This window comes from Macrobrachium nipponense, chromosome 41, assembly GCF_015104395.2.
Source record: "Macrobrachium nipponense isolate FS-2020 chromosome 41, ASM1510439v2, whole genome shotgun sequence".
Classification (NCBI taxonomy): domain Eukaryota; kingdom Metazoa; phylum Arthropoda; class Malacostraca; order Decapoda; family Palaemonidae; genus Macrobrachium; species Macrobrachium nipponense.
The window spans coordinates 22,791,905-22,819,336 of NC_061102.1; the positions used below are offsets into that span (position 1 = coordinate 22,791,905).

The 27,432-nt window shown below is 37.6% G+C and overlaps 1 protein-coding gene across 2 annotated transcripts in view; it reads right to left on the bottom strand.

The window, feature by feature from the left end:
* LOC135212593 (N-acetyl-D-glucosamine kinase-like) overlaps nucleotides 1–20,861 on the bottom strand; it is a 94,477-nt gene extending 73,616 nt beyond the window's left edge. For both annotated transcript variants that reach the window (XM_064246149.1, XM_064246148.1), the window contains exon 1: nucleotides 20,650–20,861. In XM_064246149.1, coding sequence (XP_064102219.1) covers nucleotides 20,650–20,687 — 38 coding nt within the window. In that variant the 5' untranslated portion in view covers nucleotides 20,688–20,861. The remainder of the gene's footprint in view (nucleotides 1–20,649) is intronic.
* Between the last annotated feature and the right edge of the window lie 6,571 nt (nucleotides 20,862–27,432).

The window sequence follows — 27,432 nt, forward strand, 5'->3', positions numbered from 1 at the left end:
TCTATTCTCCTTGCATGAAGTTATGGTAATAAGGATATAACTACATTTATTTCTACAACAGGCTTTTTAACTAAAGTTCAGCGACTGATAATTGGGGTAAGACTTATCTTCAATCTTCAGTAATCATCTATAGCCTTGCACTTCCTTTCTTTAAGCAACTTCTGTCAACGTCCGCATATTTCTCTCTCTCTCTCTCTCTCTCTCTCTCTCTCTCTCTCTCTCAAAACGCATTTAATTCTATAACTCAATGACACTGACTTTTCACGGTTCTCACTGTGTCATTTTATAAAGTCAATACGTGCCAATGCCACTTAATGGCTTACATGACACCAGAGGCACTTCTATCTAGAACCTAGTTGGATGTGGGAGGAGAGGGGGGGGGGAAGAGGGTTACCTTCCCCCCCCTCTCTTATATAAGCAATTAAAGTATGACTGAGGCAGTGACTGTTGTGTTGTTTGCTTTTATAGGGGAAACTGGTAGGGTATTTTATATATCTTATATATATATATATATATATAATATATATATATATGATATATATATATATATATATATATATATAATCCAACCGCAAAATCTTTAATCATTCCTTCTAGAAAGGTCCTCACAAGGACAAACTCCCACAGGCCCAAACGAACCGACTGAAACAAAACGAAAAAAATTTCCTGGTACAAATGTCAAGAGGCCAATTAACTTTGCAGTAGTCTGGACGTTCGCCCCATACTAAAATCTCCTCGCCACCTACTTCCTCCATCAAGGAGCCATTAAAGAAAGGAGCTTCTTATGCAAATAACGGTGCGGCCGATTGCTTAATCGCGGGCTTACGCTGCGAGCAACCTTGAACATCATGCAATTAAGAAGTTCCGAATGCCTCCCTCCTGACGGGGCCTGTTGGATTCTCGTCAAATGGATCTTCAGCGTACATCTAACTGGGTTTTTGTTTGTTTGTATGGTGTTTTATCGTTGCATGGAACCAGTGGTTATTCTGCAACGGGACCAACGGCTTTACGTGACTTCCCAACCACGACGAGAGTGAACCTCTATCGCCAGAAATACCCATCTCTAACCACTCAATGGAATGCTCGAGAATCGAACTCGCGACCACCGAAGTGGCAGACCAAGACCATACCGACCACGCCACTGAGGCGTGTAGATTTAACTGGGAAAATTAACTCGCAATCTATAAAATATGGGATGATTTTATAGTAAAGCAGAGATTTAACTGGGAAATATTAGCAATCTATAAAGTACGAGATGATTTTATAGTAAAGCAGAGACTGAACTTTGAAATATTCGCAATTCATAAAATATGGGATGAATTTATAGTAAAGCTGAGATTTAACTTGAAAATATTCGCCGTCTATAAAGTACGGGATGATTTTTTTTAGTAAGGTTGAGATTTTACTGTGATATATTCGCAATGTGTCAAGTAAGTGATTACTTTACAGAAGGAGAATCTATGAACTAGAAAACAACTTTCTGCTGGGCAGAAAAGGATACAAGGCAGAAGAGGATTCTGCAATTTTCCCATAAGAAGTTGATTGTGCATTGTGGATTCGCCTAAAGCACAACACAAAAGGTGGCAGAGTGATGGTCGTTGGTTCTTTAGAGGAACCATACGAATAAATGCTCGATGGGATCATTACATCATCACAGGCCTTATTTTGAAATAGAAATAGAATTAACCAGATATAAAAAAAATTGATTGAAAAGTTTTTACAATTTCGGCTTTAATCTATTTATCTAAGTCTATCTATCTATCTCTCTTTTACACACAAACATAGACACACATACACACACACACACATACACACACACACACACATATATATATATATATATATATATATATATATATATATATATATATAGTATATATATATATATATATATATATATATATATATATATATATATATATGTGTGCGTGTGTCTGTGTGTGTAACAGAGATAGATAGACAGACTTAGATAAATGTATTAAAGCCGAAATTGTAAAAACTTTTCGATCAATTTTTATATCTGGTTGATTATATAAGTGCAATTATGGACATATATATATATATCTATTATTGCACTTAAAAACAAATGCCTCGTTAGGAAAATGAGACTAAAAGCGAGCGAACTCGTTAATCATAAAAAGATTTAGCATAAATCTAACCATTCCTCTTGACGTCGGTAAGAAGAATACGATAAATTCCTCACCACTAATAAACCACAAACATAAAAGAAACCTTTTGCCTTCAGGAAGTGGCATGACGGTGCAGAGAGAGAGAGAGAGAGAGAGAGAGAGAGAGAGAGAGAGAGAGAATGGCTTAGGGCGACATTCCAACCTTGGAAATTCAAGTGGTTCGTCTACTCCAGATTGAAGTCAGAGAGTTTGCTCCAATGTGACCTCATAGGCAGCCAACATTGGAGCTACTGTTGGGTGAAAGAGGGTCAATAGAGCGTTCGGTTGTTAGCGTCAATTTAGGGTATATCTGATAACGAAATCGCCAAAGCCACTGACAGACATTTGCAAACTACAAACCCACTTTTTTTTTTAATGGTTTGATGTTGAAAAAATCTTGACCTAGAAATATTTTACTGGTTATATCATTATCGACAGATGACACTAGCAATATTCTCTAGTTGCTGCTAAAACGAATACGTAAATAAGTTTATATTCAGATTACTTCATGAATAACCTCCAAGTCAGACCAGCCGTATTCTCTAAAAAATGCCACAACAAATAAACTTTCAAATTTACATTTACATTATTTCAAAGGATTTTCACCCCGTGAAAAACTAGGGCAAACTACCATACGCAATTAGCCTTACATATACACTCCCTTAGCCTTACAGTCACTCTTTTAGTCTTAGCCTTACAATCACTGAGTTTTATTCCTAGCCTTACAATCACTGAGTTTTATGCTTACCCTTACAATCACACCCTTTTAGTGTTAGCCTTACAATCACACACTTTTAGTCTTAGCCTTACAATCACAGTCTTTTCGTCTTGTCTTATAATCATACTCTTAGTCTTGGCCTTACAATCACGCTTTTTTATTCCTAGCCTTATAGTCACACACTTAGTCTTAGCCTTACAATCACACACTTTTAGTCTTAGCCTTACAATCACACATTATTTCTTAGTCTTACAATCACACTCTTTTCACCTAGCCTTACAACCACACTTTTACCCTTGCAATCGCAATCTAAGTATTAGCCTTACAATCACTCTTTTAGGCGTGTCATTCTGCGGCCATCATAATTTGTCCTTGATCTTTGAATTGGTTTCGTAACGAAAAGTTATGTTTTCTCTCCCCTTTTGTTTCCCTTGACCAGGAGCCTCTCAGATTAAAGATTACAACCTCATCCGAAAGGGAATATGGCTGAAGGTTGACCGAGTCATCCTCGAACTCTCATTGCCTTTATTGCAACCACGGACAACCATCAACTGAGCAACTCTAACGCAAACTAAAACTAATATTAATTCGGATTTATATTTCATCAAACAGTCAAGACATTTACGACGGACTTTGATGTGATTCTTCGACGTTTACAAGAAAATTAATTTGTTGCAATATTTTTGCAACAAACTGGCTCACGCTGTAATGACATAATATTCCTCTCATCACTCACTTAGTGAGCTAACGGCCTTTTTTGGGGGGTGGTGGGGGAGGGTGGTTTGGGGTGTGGGCCCTGCCCTGTTTGAGTAATATGATATAGGATGAGTCAGGCTTCATGTGTGCTTGGTAAAAGTCAATGTCTCCTCTTTTAAAGTTTATTCCTTCTCTATTTCTTTCGGTTGCCCTTCTTAGGTTACCTTATAAGGAATTTTGACATATAATAGGACAATAGTACGAAAATATCTAACTACACATTACATAAGCAATTCGATTAAATTCAGTTACATAAAACAAGTGCAATACACAACACTCAAGCCTTTGCTAATATTAACGACAAACGTGTAACTGTAATTCATAATTTCAGTTATCTGCTCCTCAATGAAAAGCCACTGCACTTCTGACCGACCTAAAAGCAATATGATGCAAGTGAGTAACTTAACTGCCTGATTAATATTTCCTAATTTGTTTCCTATAAAAATGATGGCCAGGTCTTTCCATTTGCTAAGCATTTCAAAGAAAATAGTGATGTGATGAAGTATTATCCTCAAAGTCGTAAAACCAATGCAGAATTGTCATTCTCTCTCTCTCTCTCTCTCTCTCTCTCTCTCTCTCTCTCTCTCTCTGCTCTCTCTCTCTCTCTCGCTCTATCTCTCTCTCTCTCTCTCTCTCTCTCTTTCTCTCTCTGCTCCACCGTATTTTGTAATATCTACCTTAACTAATCACTATTTCGCTCAGTTTTCATTCTATTTTCCACAGCCTCTTTTGCACCCCTTACCCTTAATCATCTCTTATGTACCGCTATTTCTATTTTCCCTCCCCCTCTCATTCTCTTTATTCACTCCTCTTCCCTCTTTTCTACCACCTACCCTTCACTATCTCCACGTAGTACCACTATTTCCATTCGCTCTCCCAGACCTACACCACCTCATCACTGACTGACTGAGTTTCTGCACTCTGAAGAGTTCACTGACTGACTGACTTAGTTTCCGCACTCTGAAGAGTTCAGCCAACGAGCTCTTTCTCGATATATACAAATGTCCCGCCTGAGTAATGAAGTTTTTGGTACTGGGGTCACAATTTTTGGTGGGTTTCCAAGGGAAGGCCGATGGCGACGGAAATCACAGTGCCTTTGTGTGTAGGCCAAGCCTAAAGGAGACGAAAAAAAAAATCCTATGGAACAGAGACTCCAGCCACAACAATGATTTTCTGACAAAAAAATTACCAGTATTTAGAGAGATATATTTACAAAAGGGGCCCATTACGCATGACATAACCGTAAAAATAAAAAAGTTAAGTATATCTTAGTTTTACCAGACCACTGAGCTGATTAACAGCTTTCCTAGGGCTGACCCGAAGGATATTTTTACGTGGCTAGGAACCAATTGGTCACCTAGCAACGGGACCTACAGCTTATTGTGTGATCCGAACCACATTATATCAAGAAATGACTTTGTATCACCAGAAATAAATTCCTCTGATTCCGCGTTAGCCGAGCAGAGAATCGAACCTTGGACCACCGGATTGGTAGCCGAGCGCGAAAACCACTCGTCCAACGAGGAACTGAGATATAACCGTAAAGATGATGTATTAGCCCACGCTGTTTTGGAACGCGATGTTTATTCCCATCTTGCAATCAAGGCACCGAAACCATTTTACAGGTGCAGGAATCGACAGGTGTAAGCGACAGGTGTTTCTTTGAGCGTGGCGCCACGCACACTAATAACTCACACACACACCGCCCCTTCACCTGGGGCGGGTGGCCACTCCCATCTGTCTTAGTCAATAAGACGAGAGAGATCTAACCTTGAATTTCTCTTCTTTTTTTTTTCCTTTGCAAAATATTTGCCGTTCAGCGTAGCATGGAATGCACAGACGTTACATTGCTCCAATGTTCAGACTGTGCAGTTTATTACTAGTTTATTATCTGTGGTATATATAGCAAAAACATCATTGCGTTTTATTAAGAAGATTACTATTGTGATTCGTAAAAATGCTTTTTATTAGACGTGTCACGAGAGTATGACAGTAAACCTAGGCTATCTTTAATGGCAAGAATATGAAGCTAAATAGTTTTTCTTTCAACACCGCAGACAAAATCTTTGATTATAACTCTACTGATAAGAAACTTAATTAAACTGACTTAAATATGAGTTAGGTGTGGGAATTCAAAAATTAATTTCGATGATGAGTGCCACAGCCCGAATGAATTACGACACTAACTCAGTTAAAAGTATATCTTAGTTTAACCAAACCACTGAGCTGATTAACAGCTCTCCTAGGGCTGGCCCGAAGGATCAGATATTTTTACGTGGCTAGGAACCAGTTGATTACTTAGCAACGGGACCTACAGCTTATTGTGGGATCCGAACCACATTATATCGAGAAAAATTATTTCTAATCGCCAGAAATAAACTCCTCTGACTCCACGTTGGCAGAGCGGGAATCGAACTCGCGACTAACGAGTCGGTAGGCGAGCACGCAACCCACTCGTCCTACGAGGAACTAACGAGATCAGTGAAAACAGAACATGGGAGAGGAGTCCTTAGCTCACTAAAAAGTAATAATCTTCTCTTATGAGTCAACGAACCACGGCAATTACCTGTGAATCTACAAATGGCTACAGAATACCAGAACAGACAGGTGTTCAAGCCCACACGTCTAACATTCGGTTACCTGTATTCAACGTTCGGTATTATCTTTACGACACATAACGCAGTATTGATATACTTGTATACTCCTGTGTATACGTGGCGGATTTTGCCTGCCAACACTAACGGCTATTTATTGTTTGTTTGTTTGTATGGTGCTTTTACGTTGCATGGAACCAGTGGTTATTTAGCAACGGGACCAATGGCTTTACGTGACTTCCGAACCACGTCGAGAGTGAACATCTATCACCAGAGATACACATATCTGACCCATCAATGGAATGCCCGAGAATTGAACTCGCGGCCACTGAGGTGGCAGGCCAAGACCATACCGGTCACGCCACTGAGGCGCTATAACGGCTATTTAGAGCTAAAGAAAGTGCCACAATGTGATCTATTTATTAATGGAAATTCTGGTATAGTTTCTAAAACTTCCATTTCAAAGTGAGCAGTCAATGTGCACTTGTTTAATTAATGGTAAATAATATTTTGGAAGCCCCTTTGATTACAACTAAAACGAATTCTGTAAGCTGGATTATTGCTCAATGCGAATGATGTCCAAACTTAATTATTAGGTTGACCAGAAAAAGTAAAAAAATGCGCCAGGTTTATTCGGCGCAATCGAGTTTGCTGTACATCGTATAATCAAGGCTACCGAATACAGATCTACCTTTCGGTGGTCTCGGCATAATGCTATACGAGCAGCGGCCCATGAAACTTTGAACCATGGCCCGATGGTTGCCTGGTCTATATCATTGGCAGAAGCACGATTATGACCAACTTTAACCGAAAATAAAATAAAACCTAATTGGCCTAGAGGGCTGCAATTTGTTATGTTTGATGATTGGTGGCTGGGTGATCAACATACTAATTTGCAGCCCTCTAGCCTCAGTAGTTTTTAAGATCTGAGGGTGGATAGACAAAGTACGGACAGACAGACAAAGCCGGCACAATAGTTTTTTTCAGAAAAAGTAGAAAAGACAATTTTACATTATGAATTATTTTATTAATTGTAAGTTTTCAGTTTTTTAATATATTTGCATTTAATATATTCATCATATATTTGCATTTCTGCAAATATATTTAAAAAAAACCACAGTCTCATTTCATTCACTTCGAGATTTTACAAATCATGTTATATCAGTACAAACGCTCAACAGCCGGAGTATACTTCTCGTAATGAAAAGTATGCAAAGAATTGCTAAATACTCACAGCTAAGTAACAGTTATTACTGATCATCCTGATGCCACTAATAATACCCACTTCCTGCTCCATCAATCAGAACGCACAACGCATCGAAAGCGTGTTTACATTTATTTATTTTTTTTTTAAACTGACAGTTTTCTCCCAGACAGAAGACCCCTCTGAGAAGAAGCCTCCCGGCATGCAACTGCTAAACAGGATCCTCACCCTGCGGTTGCAACATGTTGCAGGATTTCTTCATCTTGAATCCCTCACTCTCGTGCAACAGAGTGCAGTGAACTGGTGCCTATCGAGCGGCAGGAGTGAAAGGCTCCCCAGTGGACTGGGGGAGGGAGAGGGAGAGGGAGAGGGAGAGGGAGAAGGAAAGGGAAGGCTTGGATGTGTGTCACGAAGGCAGGGGAAGGGAAGGAAAACGGAGAAGAAGAAGAAGAGAAGGGAAAGGAAAATCTGGTTTAAGGAAGAGGACATGAAAGAAGCATTTGTAAACAATATGATGTAAGTTGAATTGCAAGGCAAGCAGGAATGCAAATGTTGAATAAACATTAACGACTTATAAATAAAAGACAGAACAACATAAAAGGACTAAGGACTATCTATATATAGACTGGGAAAGTATTAAAATGGAAAGGATATCAGTGAATTTCACACGAGAAGAACTAGAAGCTTAGAAGTAACGTGAAAATCAAGCAAACATATAAAGGTCAACTAAAGAACAACAGACGAAAATAAAACAAACTTTCTGATCGAGACGAGAATAGAAGTAACCCAATAATATTGGCAACAACAAATGTTTGACTGAATGACAAATGATATATCGACAGAGAGAGAGAGAAGAGAGAGAGAGAGAGAGAGAGAGAGAGAGAGAGAGAGAGAGAGAGGAACATAATATTCCGAAAGGTGAATGTAGGACGTAGGTTAATTTTACAAATCAGATCAGATTATTTTTATCAGACTAAACGTAATTACCCGTCAAGCAAATAAATAACGAGATCATCTTGTCACACAACGTATAAAAAAGATAAACGTTGAAACAACATAAACTCCTCACATATGTTTCTAACTAAACTGAAGACAGCAAGAAGCAAAGTTTTTGGAAATCATATCTAAAAGTTTGCATCCCCAAAAAATGAAACCTTATCACAGTTAAAGAGAATTCACATCTCAAATAAAAATATTACGGCCTAATCAAAATATACGTATTAAACATTCAAGAAGCAACAGACATCATCCTCGCCCCGCGATGTAGTGAAGAGTAAAATTGCTGTGAGCATCGACTTTAACAGAGAAAACAGCCTTCAGGCATAGCTAACAGGAACACAAACCGCCCATCGACCATGAATGAGGTTCTTAACTGGTATTCAGATTTGAACACCATGCCCCACCCAGTCTTGATGCTTCGAGCAGACTCATACAGAAGGAACCTATATACTGAAAGTCGAAGAAAAGGTGCAGGTATCATCATGACTTTTGTTATGGTTACGGATACCGATGCGGACAAGAAGGCGCCAAAGAAAGAGCTTAGAAACTGGGATGGTGGTCTGTTTCAGAAGATATTACTAAGTATTCTATTAGGTTGGGAAAGGAGGAAACGCCACATAGCCAAAATGTTTTGCACCAAACCTTGATTCTTTCAACAGTTCATGCAGTTCTCAAGGAAAATGAATCAAAGCAGAACAAAATTCTGAGTAGGTTTGGTCCCCCCCACCCCTCCTCTCTACTCCTCTCTCTCTCTCTCTCTCTCTCTCTCTCTCTCTCTCTCTCTCTCTCAGGTTTGGACAGCCAGGGAACAAGCATCGTCAAATCATGGCTTGGAAGAACTTGATCCAAAAATGGATATGTCACATAAGACCTTCACTATACACACCCTATACTCTGTTTTTTTTTCCATCTGTCCTCCGCCTGTGGTGTTTGCGTATGGTAACACTGCGTCCCGGCTTTACGTAGTTACATTGCTTACATTCAACAATAATAATAATATCCTATTTCGAATATTAACGGTGTAATACGCATACTGTAATTTATTAAAACACTTTCAGTTGCAAATGTACTCCCAGATATCCTTTTATTTACCTAAAACTTACACATAGCGTAACTATTTAAAGTCCGAGACACAGTGTTACCACACGCAAACACCACAGGCGGGTGGACAGATGGAAAAACCGATATAGTTATGGAGGATGTCACAAGAACCAAAACAACCAAATACAAAAGTACTAATACAAAAACTGCAACGAATCATAATCGAAAAACTTTTTTTCTTCTTTTTGCGAAGATCTTTACGGATGTGGTGGAACCATCTGATACAAATCAATCATATTACGATGGCAATAAAGAGCAACTATCGCCATCTGATTACATAATCTCCCTTTTTTCCACTTTCTGAAGTCATTCCCTCTCAAAGTCCCGATACTGAGAATATCATTATGTGTGTTAGAACTTGATACTGGATAGTGATGTGACTACGTTTTTTTTCTCTGTATTTAAGGTCCCTTTGTTAATATGGTCTTATAGGCTTACGTTATTTGCGCTTAAAGTTGTATTTTTCTTGATGTCGTATTTTTCTTTGTATGTCATGTATTTGCATGAACAGAAGAGATTACTGCCCAGTTTGTTTATTTTGTATTATGTCTCTTTGTGGACAAATTTGTACTAATAATTGTATATTTTTTGTCAATAAAATAACTAACTATATAGAGACAGCCTTCTTAACAATTAGAAGACACAGGCCATTACTTACTATAATATAGTTTGTTTCCCCAACGTAATTAAAGTGTCCATAATTATCAGCGCGCAACACAAAACGTTGTCTGTTAATTACTCGGAAATGTTGGCCGTTCGAAGACACCAGCACTTTCGGTCAAGAGCAACAAGTGTAATCTCACGTATTCTACTCCACGTGATCGCTTCCTCGCCGAGTTCCAGGAATACACAGACCTAACCAGCTGTGTGACGCAATAAGATCTCGGGAAAAACAATGAGCATCTGCCCGGCTAAAATGACCTATACAGATAGAAAATAGCCTTTTTATACGGTAGCACAAAATGTGAATAACAAAAACAAATCATCCAATATTCATGCTAAACCTGGTTCTTAACAAGATCAATATGATTTGCAAATAAAAGAAGGGAACCCGACCTTAAACATCAAACTATTGTCCAATAATTATCTTTAGCTTTCTACAATGGATACAGTATTTGAGCGTTCACCCAATTATATCATACAATTTTAAGTCCCAGACTTTTTTTCGGTTCAAAAGAATGACTCTCATAACGAGTGACCTGCTGGGGACTTTCTTATCTCACTGACGTTTGGTCGGTCAACTCTGTAAGAATTTGGGGGAATATTTTGTCTGGCGTCACTCTTGGTATCTCTGGGGAATCTGTCAGTCAGTGTAGTACGGTTCTTTTAACCCAATCTGACATTCACTGTACGGTTCTTTTAAACCAATTTGCTCTTTGTGGCTTTATTCCTTCCACCTTGGTATTTATTGTTTGCTTGTTTGTTTGCATACTGACAAAGCGCAGTAAATTTCTTCCCAAGATGTATATTTTCACTGTGGATATTACATACTGCATATAAAAATATAAAGGCAAACGGGGTAAATATATGCAAAAATGTCTGGTTTTCTATCTAAAACTGGTTTAATCATAATTCTCTTTGAACATAGTCCCTGCTTTGAAAAAAAAATTAACCTTCTAGAAGTTATCCCCGAACTACCTTTCTTTGGGAGAAAAATCAGCCCTCTAGAAGTATTCCAATGCTACCCAATATCAAACTATTTACAATTAATTTTCAATCAATTGTCTACAATCGACGCTATCTCGGACCACTGAAATCCCAATGGATGAGATTTGTATGTCATTTGATATTGTGATCTTGTAAGGTTATCATCATCATCATTATTGTTTGTTTGTTTGTATGGTGCTTTTATGTTGCATGGACCAGTGGTTATTCAGCAACGGGACCAACGGCTTTAAGTGACTTCCGAATCACATCGAGAGTGAACTTCTATCACAAGAAATACACATCTCTCACTCCTCAATGGAATGCCCGAGAATGGAACTCGCGGCCAACGAGGTAGCACGCCAACACCATACCGACCACGCCACTGAGGCACTCTGTTCTCTTCAGCTGCCGCTCAGTTTCGTACTTTCTTTCGTCATCTGTAGTCGCTGATTTTGTGAGCTTATCTGACCGAGGATCCAAAAACCTAGTCAAGTTCAATGGACCCAGACAGTACTACGCACTTCCATGGCCACTCGCATTCAATTTTTCGGAGTGTCTGATGAAAACAAAAGAGGCTGTACTAAACAGAGTGCATTGAATGAAACTCCACAGAAAGTGGGTCGAGAATACAATGGAACGGAAATTCTTGTAACGCTTGTAAATTTTGGTTGCGTATTCAGCTCCAAACTGGTCTTTGTGAAATCACACAGCTCGAACAACTAAATAAGTAAGTGAATAAATTAGGATCTTCGCTTGGATGTCGTAATATCTTTTTTTCTCAACGGTTCTTAACGCTGCAAGCCTTACATATTGGCATATCTTTGTAAGATCTTGCTCTCAAGCACTGGCAAAGTATCTCCTGTTCTCTCGTATGTCTTTCTCTCCAACGTAACGGAGCCTCTCCTCTCTCTCTCTCTACATCGCAACGATGTCCACCCACTTATCTCTCTCTCTCTCTCTCTGTCTCTCTCTCCCCGATAAGCACTGACTCGGTCAATGCTCCGTTGCGCACATCGACAGAGTTCAAAATGTCAAGCAGACTTGTAACACCCATCAGTCCACGTCTTCTCACTTTTAACCATTTTGTGGAAATTACCGATCATTGGTTGTTTGTTTTCCTCAGCTACCAAGCTTTAGAATTCGCTTACTTCTCTCCCCCCCCCCCCCGCCCCCCCCCCCCCCCCGCGAAAAGGCCGAAAACCCTCTTTTTCTTCTTCTACCCTACCTCTCTTTTTTGTACTTGTTGGACCTAGGCTATAAACTAAAAAGGAAGATGTGAGTGGAAGATGAGGCAAAGGCCGTAAGAGATGGGCAATATATATAATATATATATATATATATATATATATATATATATATATATATAATATATAATATATATATGTGTGTGTGTGTGTGTGTGTGTGTGTGTGTGTGTATACATCCATAAAATCAATTAATCTTTACGGACATTCTCACAGTGAAAGTATAAACTCCTTGAACGTTGTAATTTTAATTTTACCAAATATGTAAGAATCATAAAATGTCCACTCTGTTAATCTTACCCGGACCGTCGACGTACTATAAGTTAAAACATTAACGAGAGAGAGAGAGAGAGAGAGAGAGAGAGAGCTGAACGACAATATCAGAAATAAGTGTACTTCACCCAAATCACACACATACACACATACACACACACACACACATATATATATATATATATATATATATATATATATATATATATATATATATGTGTGTGTGTGTGTGTGTGTGTGTGTGTGTGTGTATGTGTGTGTGTGTGTATACATCTATAAAATCAATTAAATCTTTACGACATTCTCACAGTGAAAGTATAAACTCCTTGAACGTTGTAATTTTTAATTTTACCAATATGTAAGAATCATAAAATGTCCACTCTGTTAATCTTACACGGACCGTCGACGTACTATAAGCTAACATTAACGAGAGAGAGAGAGAGAGAGAGAGAGAGAGAGAGAGAGAGAGAGAGAGAGACCTGAACGTCAACAGGTCCCCAGCTGCGACAGCATCACGACACTGCATTTGAACCAATAGCCTTCAATGAAATAAAAAGCGAAGAAAATGGTGAAATGACAAGTTTGATAATGAGACATCTCTTTGGTCACGACGTTCCTCAAGATAGACGATAGCAGTAAAATGTTAACAGTCATTTTCACGTGGAAATGTGGGGCATGGGATTACGGCGAAGTCTGAATGGCTTGGTCGATTGTCCAGGACAATAAAACTCAACTGGTAGTTAGCCCCTGAGTGAACCAATCTTGGTCCAGTTTAGGCTAGATTGGTCGCCTCTTCTGTTTGTTTGTTTGTATGGTGTTTTTAAGTTGCATGGCCCCAGTGGTTATTCAGCAACGGGACCAACGGCTTTACGTGACTTCCGAACCACGTCGAGAGTGAACTTCTATCACCAGAAATACACATTCTGACACCTCAATGGAATGCCCGAGAATCGAACTCGCGGCCACCGAGGTGGCAGGCGAAGATCAAACCGATCACGCTACTGAGGCACCCTCTTCTGTAGGTCGGACCATTTGGCCAAGTATGCTAGTGGTGTTTGGAGAAACGCATTATCAAAACCAGTAATGCACAGTATTTGATGTCCAGTTAGCCAAATCAGAAGATTGAATTGTCACTGTCTCTATATTTTATTTGATTCTAAGCAAAAGAATATTACAATTGGAAAGACAATATCAGAAAATAAGTATACTTCACCCAAATCACATGTGAAAAAATAAAAAAAAAGTTTCCGTGATGCATAAATGCATAAATGAGGAATGTATTATATGAAATGCATTTAAGGAAACTCCAAAGAAAACCTCCTAAGTACGGCACATGGAATTTTTGTAAACGTTGCAGAATCGAAGCTCGATTTAAAAAAAATTAGAAAGTAAACATAAATGCTGTATACAATCTAGGTTGAAATTTACGCAAGGATCTTACATTTCCATTTTAAGTACTGTTTTTTCAACGGAGCATCTATGAAGCCTGCACGTAACAGAACTTTATGACTAAACAATGCTTATCACTTTAAATTAATAATGATTATGTAACTGCAGCAATAATTGCGAATTAGTAAGCTGTGTCACTCAGAGCGTTGGATATGGAAATGGTTATTTACTAAAGCAGTTATCCTGTATGACACAGTCTCTTTACTCTGTCTGTACATATTTAGTGTTGACTAACTTATGAACAACACGGCTGTGTGTCTATTTGTAAATATAAGTCATGTAAAGCAATCATATATAATATATACATATATATAATATATAATGTATGCATTTACGTATGCATACTCAAATATTTCAAACCACAAATATCACTGAATATCGATTTCACTTCACCCTTGGGAATACATTACCCCCAAGGGAATTCATAAATAATAAGTGCCTCTCCATAGCCGAGCCGAATGGATAAGTCGTCAGTCTACCACTGTACCTAAAGAAAGGAAACAAGTTCGAATCCTAACCTTGGCCTATGCACTTATCAACAATAATTCTAACTAGGTGTAATTTATTCCCAAGGTAAGGTGAAAATCGTTATTGACTGTGTATATGTATTTCCATGTATGTATATGTACTATATTTTTCCTAGCAACCTGATAAGTTGAACGTAAAAAAAAAAAAATGATAAAAAAAAACGAACCTTCCCTGACAAACGGGACGCCATATCTCAAAATCTAACTATAGAATTTTCTTGAAAATGATCTCATTCTGTTTCCCACACCCAAATTACCTCTAGGATACGTCTTTGAAGTAAACTAACCTAAGCTAACCTTGGGGCATGGCAAAAAAAAAAAAAAATAACCGGGGCTTCTGCAACACTAGTATACATCTCAGGAATTTGCTGCCTTGACAGAACTAAACACATCGACGTTTGATAATTAATCTTTAGAATGCTGCCTGACAGAAACTAAACACATCGACGTTTGATAATTAATCTTTAGAATGCGAATCACGTAAAAATTAATTGACGGTAAAAAAAAATTTGTTATTTTAATGAAATTTTTCTATTTCATCATGAAAAATGGAGTCATGTATAGAGACACATTTTTAATCGATATTAGACATATGTTTATGTAATAAACTATCATAATAGGTCTGACTTTATAAGGTTCACTTACGGAAAACACAACATTTTATCTCATTTCAGAATTCTATTCTAAAGCAAGTACTGTAAAGTCGAACGATTAGTCTACAGATTAAAAAATCATATCAACTGCACGTGTTGCATCATACAACAAGCACACTTATCTTTTGCTTCACATGACACCAATGATTATGTAAACAAAAAAGAAAAAGGTTAACAACAATATTTTTGTTTATCTACAGTAATTCGGAGAATGTACGGATAATGTAACCTGCGCTGGCATTCCTAAATGTAATACGATTTCCAAGTTGGTAATTGACGAACACACACACACAAAACGATAACGTTGCATGGAACCAGTGGTTAGTCAGCAACGGGACCAACGGCTTTACGTGACTTCCGAACCACGTCGACACCGAACTTCTATCACCAGAAATGCACATCTCTCACACCTCAGTGGAATGCCCGAGAATCGAACTCGCGGTCACCGAGGTGGCAGCCAAGACCATACTGATCACGCCACTGAGGCGCACATGAGGAGCAAAGCCTAATAATTATGAAATTATGAGCCAGAAGTATCAATTCTTAATTTAACTGACCACAGAGAGAAGATCTTTGGTTGATAAACATCGTTTATCTTTATATATTACATTCCTGACCTATTTCTTAGTCCTGCTTTCGGAGGTCAATGATTTCAGAAGCACAGATAACGAACGAGTTCTTACCGGTCCCTCTGATAATGATTAAAATGACAATGATAATGACACTGACAATGATAATGATGATGCTAATGGAGTTACTGAAACTTAAATTCAATTCATTTCTCTCGAGATATGAGACTCTCTCTATATTTTTTAATGTGGTAAGAATCACAAACTTTGACTTTTTTAAAATCAATCTATATATAATGTGGTAAGAATCACAAACTTTGACTTTTTACATTATTTTATAAATACTCATATATATATATATATATATATATATATATATATATATAAATATATAATTTTTCATTTAAGAAACAAACATATTACATATGAATGCCCTTATATATTCATATATTACTTATGAATACCCTAGTACCTCACTGGACGAGTGGTTTGCATACCCGCCTATCTACCTGGTAGGCCGAGTTCGCTCCTCGCTGCTGCCAATGCAGAACCAGAGAAATTTATATCTGGTGATTAAAAATTTATTCCTCGATATGATGTGGTTCGGATTCCACAATAAGCTGTAGGTCCCGTTGCTAAGTAATCAACTGGTTCCTAGCCACGTAAAAAAAATTCTAATCCTTCGGGCCAACCCTAGGAGAGCTGTTACTCAGCTCAGTGGTCTGGTAAAACTAAGATATACCTAACCTGTGAATGCCCTTATTTATTTATATATCACTTGTAAATGCCCTTATATATTCATACTAATCAATAGCAGAGTTTTACATGTTTTATTTGTGAATTTTTTTTTAGATTTGAATTCATCCACAATAACTGAACTGGGTTAAAACTTCCAATAATAAAAATACCAGGAATCCCTGTCCTATTCTCTCAACAAGACCAAACCATTTAGTAAAAAATCGTAGGCTAACTTACAACAACAAAAATTTCGCTTAATCGGGGAGTAAGCCTACAGACTACCATGTTGTTGTTTTCTTCTTGTTCCTGTGTGTGTAGGAAAGGTCTATGGAAAAGCCTAAAAAGGTCTGAAAAAGGTTGTTTCGCGTTGAGTTAACGATACAAGAATTTCAGGATAGGATATTTATGATTTATTTATTAGAATGAAAATGTAAAAAAAAAAAAAATAGTGTGTATGTTGAACAGTACAGAAAAATAATTTCTAATATAGCGTATTCATTTTAATTTTCATTGGTGAAACAACGCTCTATTTGACCATAGATTTTCGTAGGTTTTAATTGATTTGGTTTACTGAATTTAGGCTATGTTTACGTTCAGTTATTTTGTATTTCTACTTATAACAGAATATAGGACGTGTTTAATTTGTGCCCTTTTTATTTGATCCTTGTTGTTAGTATGAGTAGTGTTAAGTATGAGTATTAAGTACAAAGACCACTTCACGTTAACTTAGGGATATAATGTTTGCAACTACTGTGTGAGGGAGAAAATCTTACAGGTGTCTCGAGTTAGCTGGAGGTCGGAACACGCCTTGTTTTGGTAGTCATCCCTTCTTTTTACCAGTATCATTATCGCCTCCAAATCCTTAAACATAGGAGCATCGGTGACCTAAGTCAGTTATAACCTCGTATTTCCAGTGAACGTTAATTTAAAAGCCTCCAAAAATACCCCACTAGCATTACGTCTAACCATCTAACAGCTACTTGCGTGAATGTCCCAAAAATAACAATAGAATTTTGTACACATTACCGAATACACACCAGACAATTTCTAACAAGATTAAGCTTGTTTGTTTGTATTGAAAAGAAGATTAAGCAATAATGATCAGGCGATAACTCTCATCACATATCGTTGTCTTAACTTCTGCAAAGAACTACAACAGACGAAATGGAGGAAATAACTCGGGAAGGGATTTTCTGGATCACTTTATCTAAGTAAAAATGCGATAAAGAATTTTTAATTTGCTTATCAAATTTCTAATGATTAAAAGTGCTTTTGTGCCCTGACATAACCTGAACTGGAGGAATGTTATTATCTTTCAACTATTTTTTTTTAATGGGGGAATGTGCGTTCGAGAGGAAGCACTATGTGAATTGCATGTTTAGTAAACAAATTAGTGAACACATATTTAGCATCGTGCAGGCATACATGCACACACGCACACACACACGTTTGTGTATATATATATATATATATATATATAGAATATATATATATATGGATATCTATCTATATATATATATATATATATATAGGATATCTATATATATATATATATATATATATATATATATATATATATACGTTGATGCTCTTAAAAACAATTGAGAAACAACAACGATTTAGCTCTCACAAAATTATTTCTCACACGTTTACGAAGAAATCAATACTATATTTTTCTAAACTATCATACACAAATCGCACCAAGCAATACTGTCAGTATGCAACTTACAAGTAAAATACAACTTTAATTTGATTGTGAAGAGAGAGAGAGAGAGAGAGAGAGAGAGAGAGAGAGAGAGAGAGAGAGAGAGAGAGAGAATCGCTAGCAAGGAAAATGATGTATCGTATATAGCTATAATAAAACCCCGTCATACCGTAACAGCTAAAATAAACATAGACGGTGATTTAAACCAAAAGGCAACTAAGAAAAAAAATCAAGTACGAGCATTTTTTTTCCCCTAATCCATTCAACTCTTCAAGAGTAAACAAAAGGCAAACGACTTCTGCAGTACCCTAAAAGGTAACATCGTTGCAACACTGCAGGACTTGGGGCCAAGGTTAGTTAGGTGAACATGGCGCTGAAACGGCATAATTAACGGCTGCTTCCATCGAACTTGAGCGTTAAGACGTCCCTTCATAGAAGGAGAGAGAGAGAGAGAGAGAGAGAGAGAGAGAGAGAGAGAGAGAGAGAGAGAGAGAGAGAGAGTGTTTCATTTGACGACTCTGAACCGTGAGAGGCAGATTTTATAGAATGGACTTGCTTTACAGAACAGCTCTGCTCAATACGAACTGCTCTTGTCACAAGATCACAAGAACTGATTAGCCCTACTTTACAGAGCAGTTCTGCTGAGTACGAACTGCTCTTGTCTTCAGAACTGATTAGGCCTCCTTTACAGAGCAGCTTTGCTCAATACGAACTACTCTTGGCAGAACTGATCAGCCCTGCTTTACAGAGCCGCTCTGCTCAACACACGCTGCTCTTGGCAGAAGAATACCTCTGCTATACAGAACTGATCTGATAAATAAGTACTGGCCATGTCAAAGAAACAGCTCACCTAACCTGATAAGATCAGCTGAAGAAAACATAAAAAAAGAGAAGTATGCAGATAAAAAAGAACAGTTCCTTAAGGCGGATGCCACTGATAAATGGAACAATATCTGGGACAGATCTCTTATATGAGATCAGACATTAGGAGTTGAATAGCTGAAGTATGGATCTTTCTAACAACAAGAATAACCATTCTTAAGGTCACTAACAAATTAGCTCTGCCTAAGACGGTAGCTTTGCTAAACATCTGGTTGCTTTTAGCGCTTATTCCTGCATCTGACCTAGTTTGCATATGCTAAGTAACATCAAAGGAAAAGGTTATATGCATATCATCATTTGCCAAACTGTGACACAAAACAGCATGATATTTGTGGCCCATTTTTTTCGTGAAACCTGCCGAATTCTAAAAGCAAAACGCACGGTAAAACAATTTCTGTTAATCGTGATTTACCATTTAGCAATAAAACAAAACTTTGCATATTAATAACGATAAGAGAAATTGATGCAATACAACCGAAAAAAAATACACACAATCGTAATTTAACAATGAAACTACAAACCACCGATTCCGGCCAACTAGACAATAAAGATAAAGAAGTGGAGAACTGGTGACGAACAAACACACAAGTCCCGGTACAAGGTGAATCACTTTCAACTTGACCTGGGGACTGGAGACATGGCACAACATGCCCTCCTCCCTTGAGCGCCCAAAGCCTGGAAAAAGGGTTACGGATTTGATTTCTATCGCAAATTATTATTCTAATTTTATATAATAATACCGAATGTGGACTTGATATGAAGCTGACGTTTAAAAGTGCTTGTCGCTTTTCCCTGTCTAATGAGTATTCTATATAATTTATATATATATATATATATATATATATATATATATATATATATATATATATAATGGCAGTCCACTAACAAAACCTAAACTGCAATGGAGCTATGTCATGGAACGGTACTCAGCAAGCAATTTTTTTTTTAATTTTTAAAGAAATCCGAATTATTCAATTACCTGTGGATATATTCCCTTTAAATATTGGAGAAAAAAGATACCTTCTTAAGAATATCATGGAAAATATACAAACTCTCCCGTAAACACAAGAGAAAATGCATCACCCCAAAAAGTTTAGGAAAACGGAAAGGCATCAGTCTGACTATCGAGGGAAAATAGGCGGGATTTCCCACTACGGAATGACAAGAGCGTCGTCTGCTAAAGTCAAGTTCGTCAGAAATGTAAACAAACATTCGTAACGTTCTTTTATATTAATATATTCGCTGGAAAATATTAAATGCATTATCAGCTGCCACGTCTGAGGCAATGCTTGCGTGAACGAAAGTTGTGATCTGTGGAAAATAAAGAGAAAATCGATATAAGCGTTTGTTTATATTCTTCGCTGGCGGACAAGGCGGCGTTCATTCTTTTGTGTGGCAATAAAACATTCTCGAACAACTCACCCCTCGATTCCACCGAAGATTAGCTTGGCGTTCACCATGTTTGCCGACTCGTTTTAAAATGGGGGGAAGATAGCCTCTTTCACACTTTACTGCCGCGAGAGCAACTGACAGACTGAGCAGTGAGCTGACGAAAGAGAAGGGCGAGCTCTTGTGTGTGTGTAGTCGTGTGGTCTGCTGCTCGGCTGGCTCGGGGAGGGCTTGGCAGATCATCGCCAGAGACATTGCTATATATCTCCCCTTCTTATCTCCCTTTCGGCCGGGGAAATCTATCAATGAGCGTCCTTGATCTGCGTATTGGTCAAGTGCTAGCAAAACAAAAATATGCTAAAAAAAGAGAGCAATCACTTGCTCAGCACAATCTGAATGGGACTGGAAGAATTGGAGGTTATTATCCAGTGCTTGGCAACTCAAACAGCTGACACGACACACCTTTCTACTGGTACTCCTGATTGGCTGAATTCGAACCCCTCCTCTTGATCCCCCCCAAAAGTCAGACCCCCTACCCGCCTCCCCAAATTTTGTGTGTACGATTCCAAGGGAGGGGCTGGGAGGGGGAAAGAAAATACTTTCATGTCCACATAGCACGAGCCTAATTACGCCCTTGAGAATTAGCTCCCGCTAAGAGGAATTTTTTTTTATCATTCTTGCGCGGAGATAAAATATTTAAGGTGAGTTAAGGCCTAGGAAGTACTACTGGAAACTCGTCTCAGGAATTTTTCCCCTTCTGATGTCCGAGTTCCTACTCTTTCCATATTTGGAAAAGAATAGATCTTGTGTTCTTTCTACACAATCAAAGGAAATTTACCATTGCTAGCATTTTCCAGGAGATATACTCATTCGAACATAGCTGGGGACCACCACAGTCGATTAAATATCAAGTACATCATTCACTGCCTAGGCTAAAACGGCAATGTTGCTCTACTGCTTATTTTTATTCTGCAAGAATCTCCATGTCCCGATGAGGCCTTAACTATACTCTGTTTTTTTCCATCTGTCCATCCGCCTATGGTGTTTGCGCATGGTAACACTGCTTCCCGGGCTTTAAATAATATCCTATTTCGAATCTTAACGGTGTAATTCGCATACAGTAAATTATTTAAAAACTTTTCAGTTGCAAATGTACACCCAGATATTCTTTTATTTACCTAAAACTTACGCAAGCGTAACTATTTACAGCCTGGGACGCAGTGTTACCATGCGAAAACACCACAGGCGGATGGACAGATGGAAAAAAATAGAGTATAGAATAGAATATACAACTTAGGCCGAATGCCAAGCGATCAGACCTATGAGGTCATTCAGTGCTGAGAGGGAAAATTGAGGTAAAGGGTTACATAGGTCTAACAGAAGGAAAATCTGGCAGCTGCACTATGAAGCAATTCTTAGAAGCGGAGGAAAGCTTGATGGAAGAAAGAATACGAACGGAGGTACATTAAAAGGAATGAAAGGACAGCACCAGCTCCGTACGGTGCTTGCGAGTTTTACGGATCCCGATTATGTAAACAATTTTTTTTACTGAGACAGCATAATCAAATGAAAACTGATTATAGGCCATAAGGAATTCATATAAAGAGAGGAACCACACATGTTGGACAGAAACTTAGAATCTGACACACCTGGATTTTAGAATCTCGCTGGACAGGCTAAAGAAGTTGCAGATGCTCTATCCCAAGGGCACGGTGTTGGATGTTATGACGAGAAGCAATAAAGAAAGTCGAGGAACCACGAATAATTCTCTGGCAATATTCTATGACTGGCCCTTCAAAGGTCACTCGAGGAACGAGGAAAATGGTGTGGTACCCTGATAACACAAGTATTTAACGACGCCTGAGAGAGCGAGAGAGAGAGAGAGAGAGAGAGAGAGGACATCATACCTACAGTCAAATTCACACATAAACAAGCATAGTAAAAATATTCATTCACCTATGGCAAAATCTGATATTCCATGGTAAGGACAAATTAATACCATAGCCCCCACGAGAGAGAGAGAGAGAGAGAGAGAGAGAGAGAGAGAGAGAGAGGCCTTCAGAGGACATCATACCTACAGTCAAATTCACACATAAACAAGCATAGTAAAAATATTTATTCGCCTATGGCAAAATCTGATATTTCATGGTAAGGACAAATTAACACCATATCCCCAACGAGAGAGAGAGAGAGGCCTTCAGAGGACATCATACCTACAGTCAAATTCACACATCAACAAGCTATGGCAAAATCTGATATTCCGTGGTAAGGACAAATTAATACCATAGCCCCCCACGAGAGAGAGAGAGAGAGAGAGAGAGAGCTCGCACATAGGGCTACTTCGTAAAGGTGCCTTGGGCATACATATCTGACCTCCATGGCAACAACCCATTGTAACCCTATTAGGATGGGACCATCCTTAAGCGGGTTCTATCCAGTTGAAGCCTGATCCTGACCGATTGTGTTCAAATGTTTTGATTTTCTACTTGTTTATTTGTTCATCGTAAACTTCTGCCTTTTAGCATTTGCTATCATTTCTTTAGTTTATCTGGATTACCTAGGTTTTGTTGACTAACATCTATTTCACCACTTCTTAAATTGGTCCTTCTAAGAAGGGCAAAACCTCGAACACACAACTAAACTGAAGAAGAGGCCCCTTGCCACCTTTCCAAGAAATATCTTAATCAGTATTCTCCAGACCTTGATTTCGATAATCCCACAATGCAAACAGTCAGGTACCTTTTAAAGAGGACAGTTTAGCTTCTCGGTAACCTTTCTTGACCACAGTTCATAAAAAAATCTGAGATTCCAATAATAAAAAAGCAAACTATATCTCAACCAAACTACCTGTATCTTTTCCTTGGCCAGAATTAAAATGTCTCCTCTATATAGGCTTCCCGTTTCGCTAAGTCATATATCCTTAAGTCGTCAGCTTTCGTTCTATTATGGACCAAATGCTTCAATACAACAAATAAAACTCATCCGGAATGTTGCATACTAGTATTGTATAATAATCTAAACAATAACGCAAGGCATGTGTATTTCATAAAGATTGCTTTGCTTTCAGCTACTGCTCTTGCCAAACTTCTAATCAATTGTTAGAATACAAGCGCTGTAGACCATCGCAAAATAATAATTTGTAAAGATGGAAGTACCGTACCCTAAAATCACTCTCATTTTTGTGTTTATCAACACAAGATTAGCCCAAAGATAAACTATCATTGAAAGTAAATTCGGATTAATAAGATTCTGCAACAAAGTTATGAAACATGAGCGAGTTACATATCACTGCGTGTAATTATGAGCTTTACTATGCAAAGTATGCACACTCACACACACAAAAACACACAACACACACACACAGACAGCTGGTCTCTGAAATATAGTATTTACTTTCTACATTTTGGCGTTTTTATGGGCTCCTTTCATTAGATATAATATACATACATTATATACATATATATATTATTATAATATATATATATATATATGTATATATATATATATATATATATATATATATATATATATGATATAGTGCTGGTAATCTTCTTATATAGTTACTCTGGTAATCTTCTTAGGCACGAAGATACAGTAATTCAGTTGTATTCCACACAGTTAAAATAAAAATGGTTTATCTCAGAAAATGTACCTCTTCTTGGAGCGTTTATTAATAAAACGCTTCAAGAAGAGGTCCATTGGAGGACGAAACTGTTGGACAATTTCTGAGATATACCATTTTCATTTTTCTATGTGGAATAACAACTGAACTATATGGATATTATGATTAATATTTATTATAATATAGATTATATATATAATATTATAATATACATATACTATATATATTAGATTATATAGATATATGCATGTGTGTGAATACGTGCATGTATAAAATCCCTTTTCCCCTTTAGAAAGGGCAGATTTAAAAAGACTTAACCATTCAGTTTTTCAGCAAATCTTTACGGATGAATTTGCAGCCTCATACACTTTTTAGTTTTCTGTACAAGAAAACTACTGAGATGGCTTTCTCTGTCCATCCGCACTTTTCCTCTCCGCCCTCAGATCTTAAATACTACTGAGGCTAGAGGGCTGCAAATTGGTATACTGGTCATCCACCCTCCAGTCGTTAGGCATACCAAATTGCAGCCCTCTGGCCACAGTAGTTTTTATTTTATTGACGGTCGAAGTTAGCCATGATCGTACGTAAGTCTGTGGTAAAAAGGAAGAATGCATACAGATCTAAGACAGAGTAGAACAGAGAGGGATAATGTAGAATAAGCAAAAACCCTAAAATAAGCAAAAAGTCAACATATGAAATAGACAAATATGTAAAAAAGCCCCCCCCCCCAAAAAAAAATAGAAAAATTAAAAAAAACTTATAAAACAGGCAAATCTGAGGCCTTTCTTGACTGCTAACGACGCCTAACAATCTTCATGATTAACCTCGATTAAATTCAATTCCCCTGAAGGATAAATCTGAGAATTCATCGCACGAGGCTGTCGGAGGGGGAAGTGAGAGTGATAAAAACCACATTTTTTTTTTTTTTTTTTTTTTTTTTTTAATTTTCAGCCATTTTTCACACCTAGAGAGAGAGAGCGGCAAAGATCGATCGTTTCGCGATAAAAAAAAATCGACTCGATCTTTTTCGCTGGAGGGAAAGGCGATTGGGAAAGCGAGTGTTGCCACATCGTAGATGATGTAAAACGGCCTATATTATTATGCTTTCAAGCGGCAAATTTGCCAAAGTGGATTGCTTTAACTTTCATGAAAGCGTATAGCAACTTTCAGGTCAAAAGTTTACTCATACTGCTATATTTAGATAGCATGACCACATAGAGTTCATTGAGGTTGCTGAGAGTACCCCACACACACACACACACACACACACACATATATATATATATATATATATATATATATATATATATATATATGTGTGTGTGTGTGTGTGTGGGTGGGTGTGTGGTGTGTGTGTGTGTGTGTGTAGAATCTATTGGTCACTTTTTTACCAGATACATATCCAATTGTAACAGCCACAATGCCATCTTAACTTCTTGAATTCTTTGCTCTTTGTTTTATTCTTTTTTTTTTCCTTTTTTTTTTTTTGGATACCCTTGTTACTACAAAGCCTGAAGATCTTCAGGCTTCGTAGTGACAAGCGTATCCAAAAAAGAGCAAAGAATTCAAGAAGTTGAGAGGGCATTGTGGCTATTACAAGTGCACACACACACAACACACACACCACACACATATATATATATATATATATATATATATATATATTATATATATATATATATATATATATATTACTTGTATGTGTGTGTATTTTGATACGCTATTAAAAATCATTTGACACACATTCACGTCTAGACAAAAGGCCTTTTTACTTTAATGTAATACAGTAACTACACATTGACGTGTGTTTTAACCATGAAAACAGACTTAATGCTTATGCAGATAATGTTACTTTGATTACAGAATATAACTTCCGGTTATAACTGTGGTTGTTGAATACTGTAAGTGTTTTGCATTTTTTAATTCTTTAGGTAAAAAAAATTAAATGATGAAAAAATCCAGGGATATCCTGGGATCACGGGACGAACATTGTTCTTATTCCGGAATCCCTGGGCTAGTCTGTTTTTTTTTCCATCTGTCCACCCGCCTGTGGTGTTTGCGTATGGTTACACTGCGTCCCGGGTTTTAAATAGTTACGCTATGTGTAAGTTTTAGGTAAATAAAGGATATCTGGGTATACAATTGCAACTGAAAAGTGTTTTAATAACTACTGTATGCGAATTACACCGTTAATATTCCAAATATGATATTATTTAAAGCCCGGGACGCAGTGTTACCATGCGCGACCACCAGAGGCGGATGGACAGATGGAAAAAAACAGAGTATAGTCATGATCAAACTATATTATGCAATCTCACTCGTTGGTAATGTTAATACCTCATGAAAATATGACTGGAAGGGTTGCTAAGTCCAGCAAAGGCGCGAGTCGAATACTGTTGAAATTGTTTGTTTGTTTGTATGGTGTTTTTACGTTGCATGGAACCATTGGTTATTCAGCAACGGGACCAACGGCTTTACGTGACTTCCGAACCACGTCGAGAGTGAACTTCTGTCACCAGAAATACACATCCCTAACCCCTCAATGGAATGGCAGAGAATCGAACTTACGGCGACCGAAGTGGCAGGGCAAGACCATACCAACCACGCCACTGAGTCTCTATACTGCTGAAATAAACTAATAAATATCCTCGTTTTATTGATTTTTAAATGAACTCTATCACGAAAATTCGTCTTTAATGTGGTAGGAAGACAGGCGTGAACAAACAAACAAATAAATATATAAATAAATAAATAATAACTTTTTAGCTACAAATTAAGAAAGTAATAAACAAAATAATTCACCGGTGCAGAGGCTCGAACTCCACAAGGGACACAAGGGCTTCTTACTTAGTTTCCAAATGTATGTACTTATATTTGTATGTATATGTCCAAATGTATGTACTTTTGTGTGTATGTATATATCCAAATGTATGTATATATCCGAATGTATGTACTTATATATGTATGTAGAAATATTTCATCTACATACATACATATGTAAAAAATATAAAAAATGTATACCATTTTACTCTGTGCTAACAACTGCTGTAAATTACGCATAGGCAACTGAATTGGCAACATTCATTCCTCCACCTATACTCTGCTTTCTTCATTTTATTATCTTCTCATTTATGCCCCGCTCCTCCTCTCTATTGGGTAAATGACTCGTTTGCCCACTTAATGTGAGCAAAGCA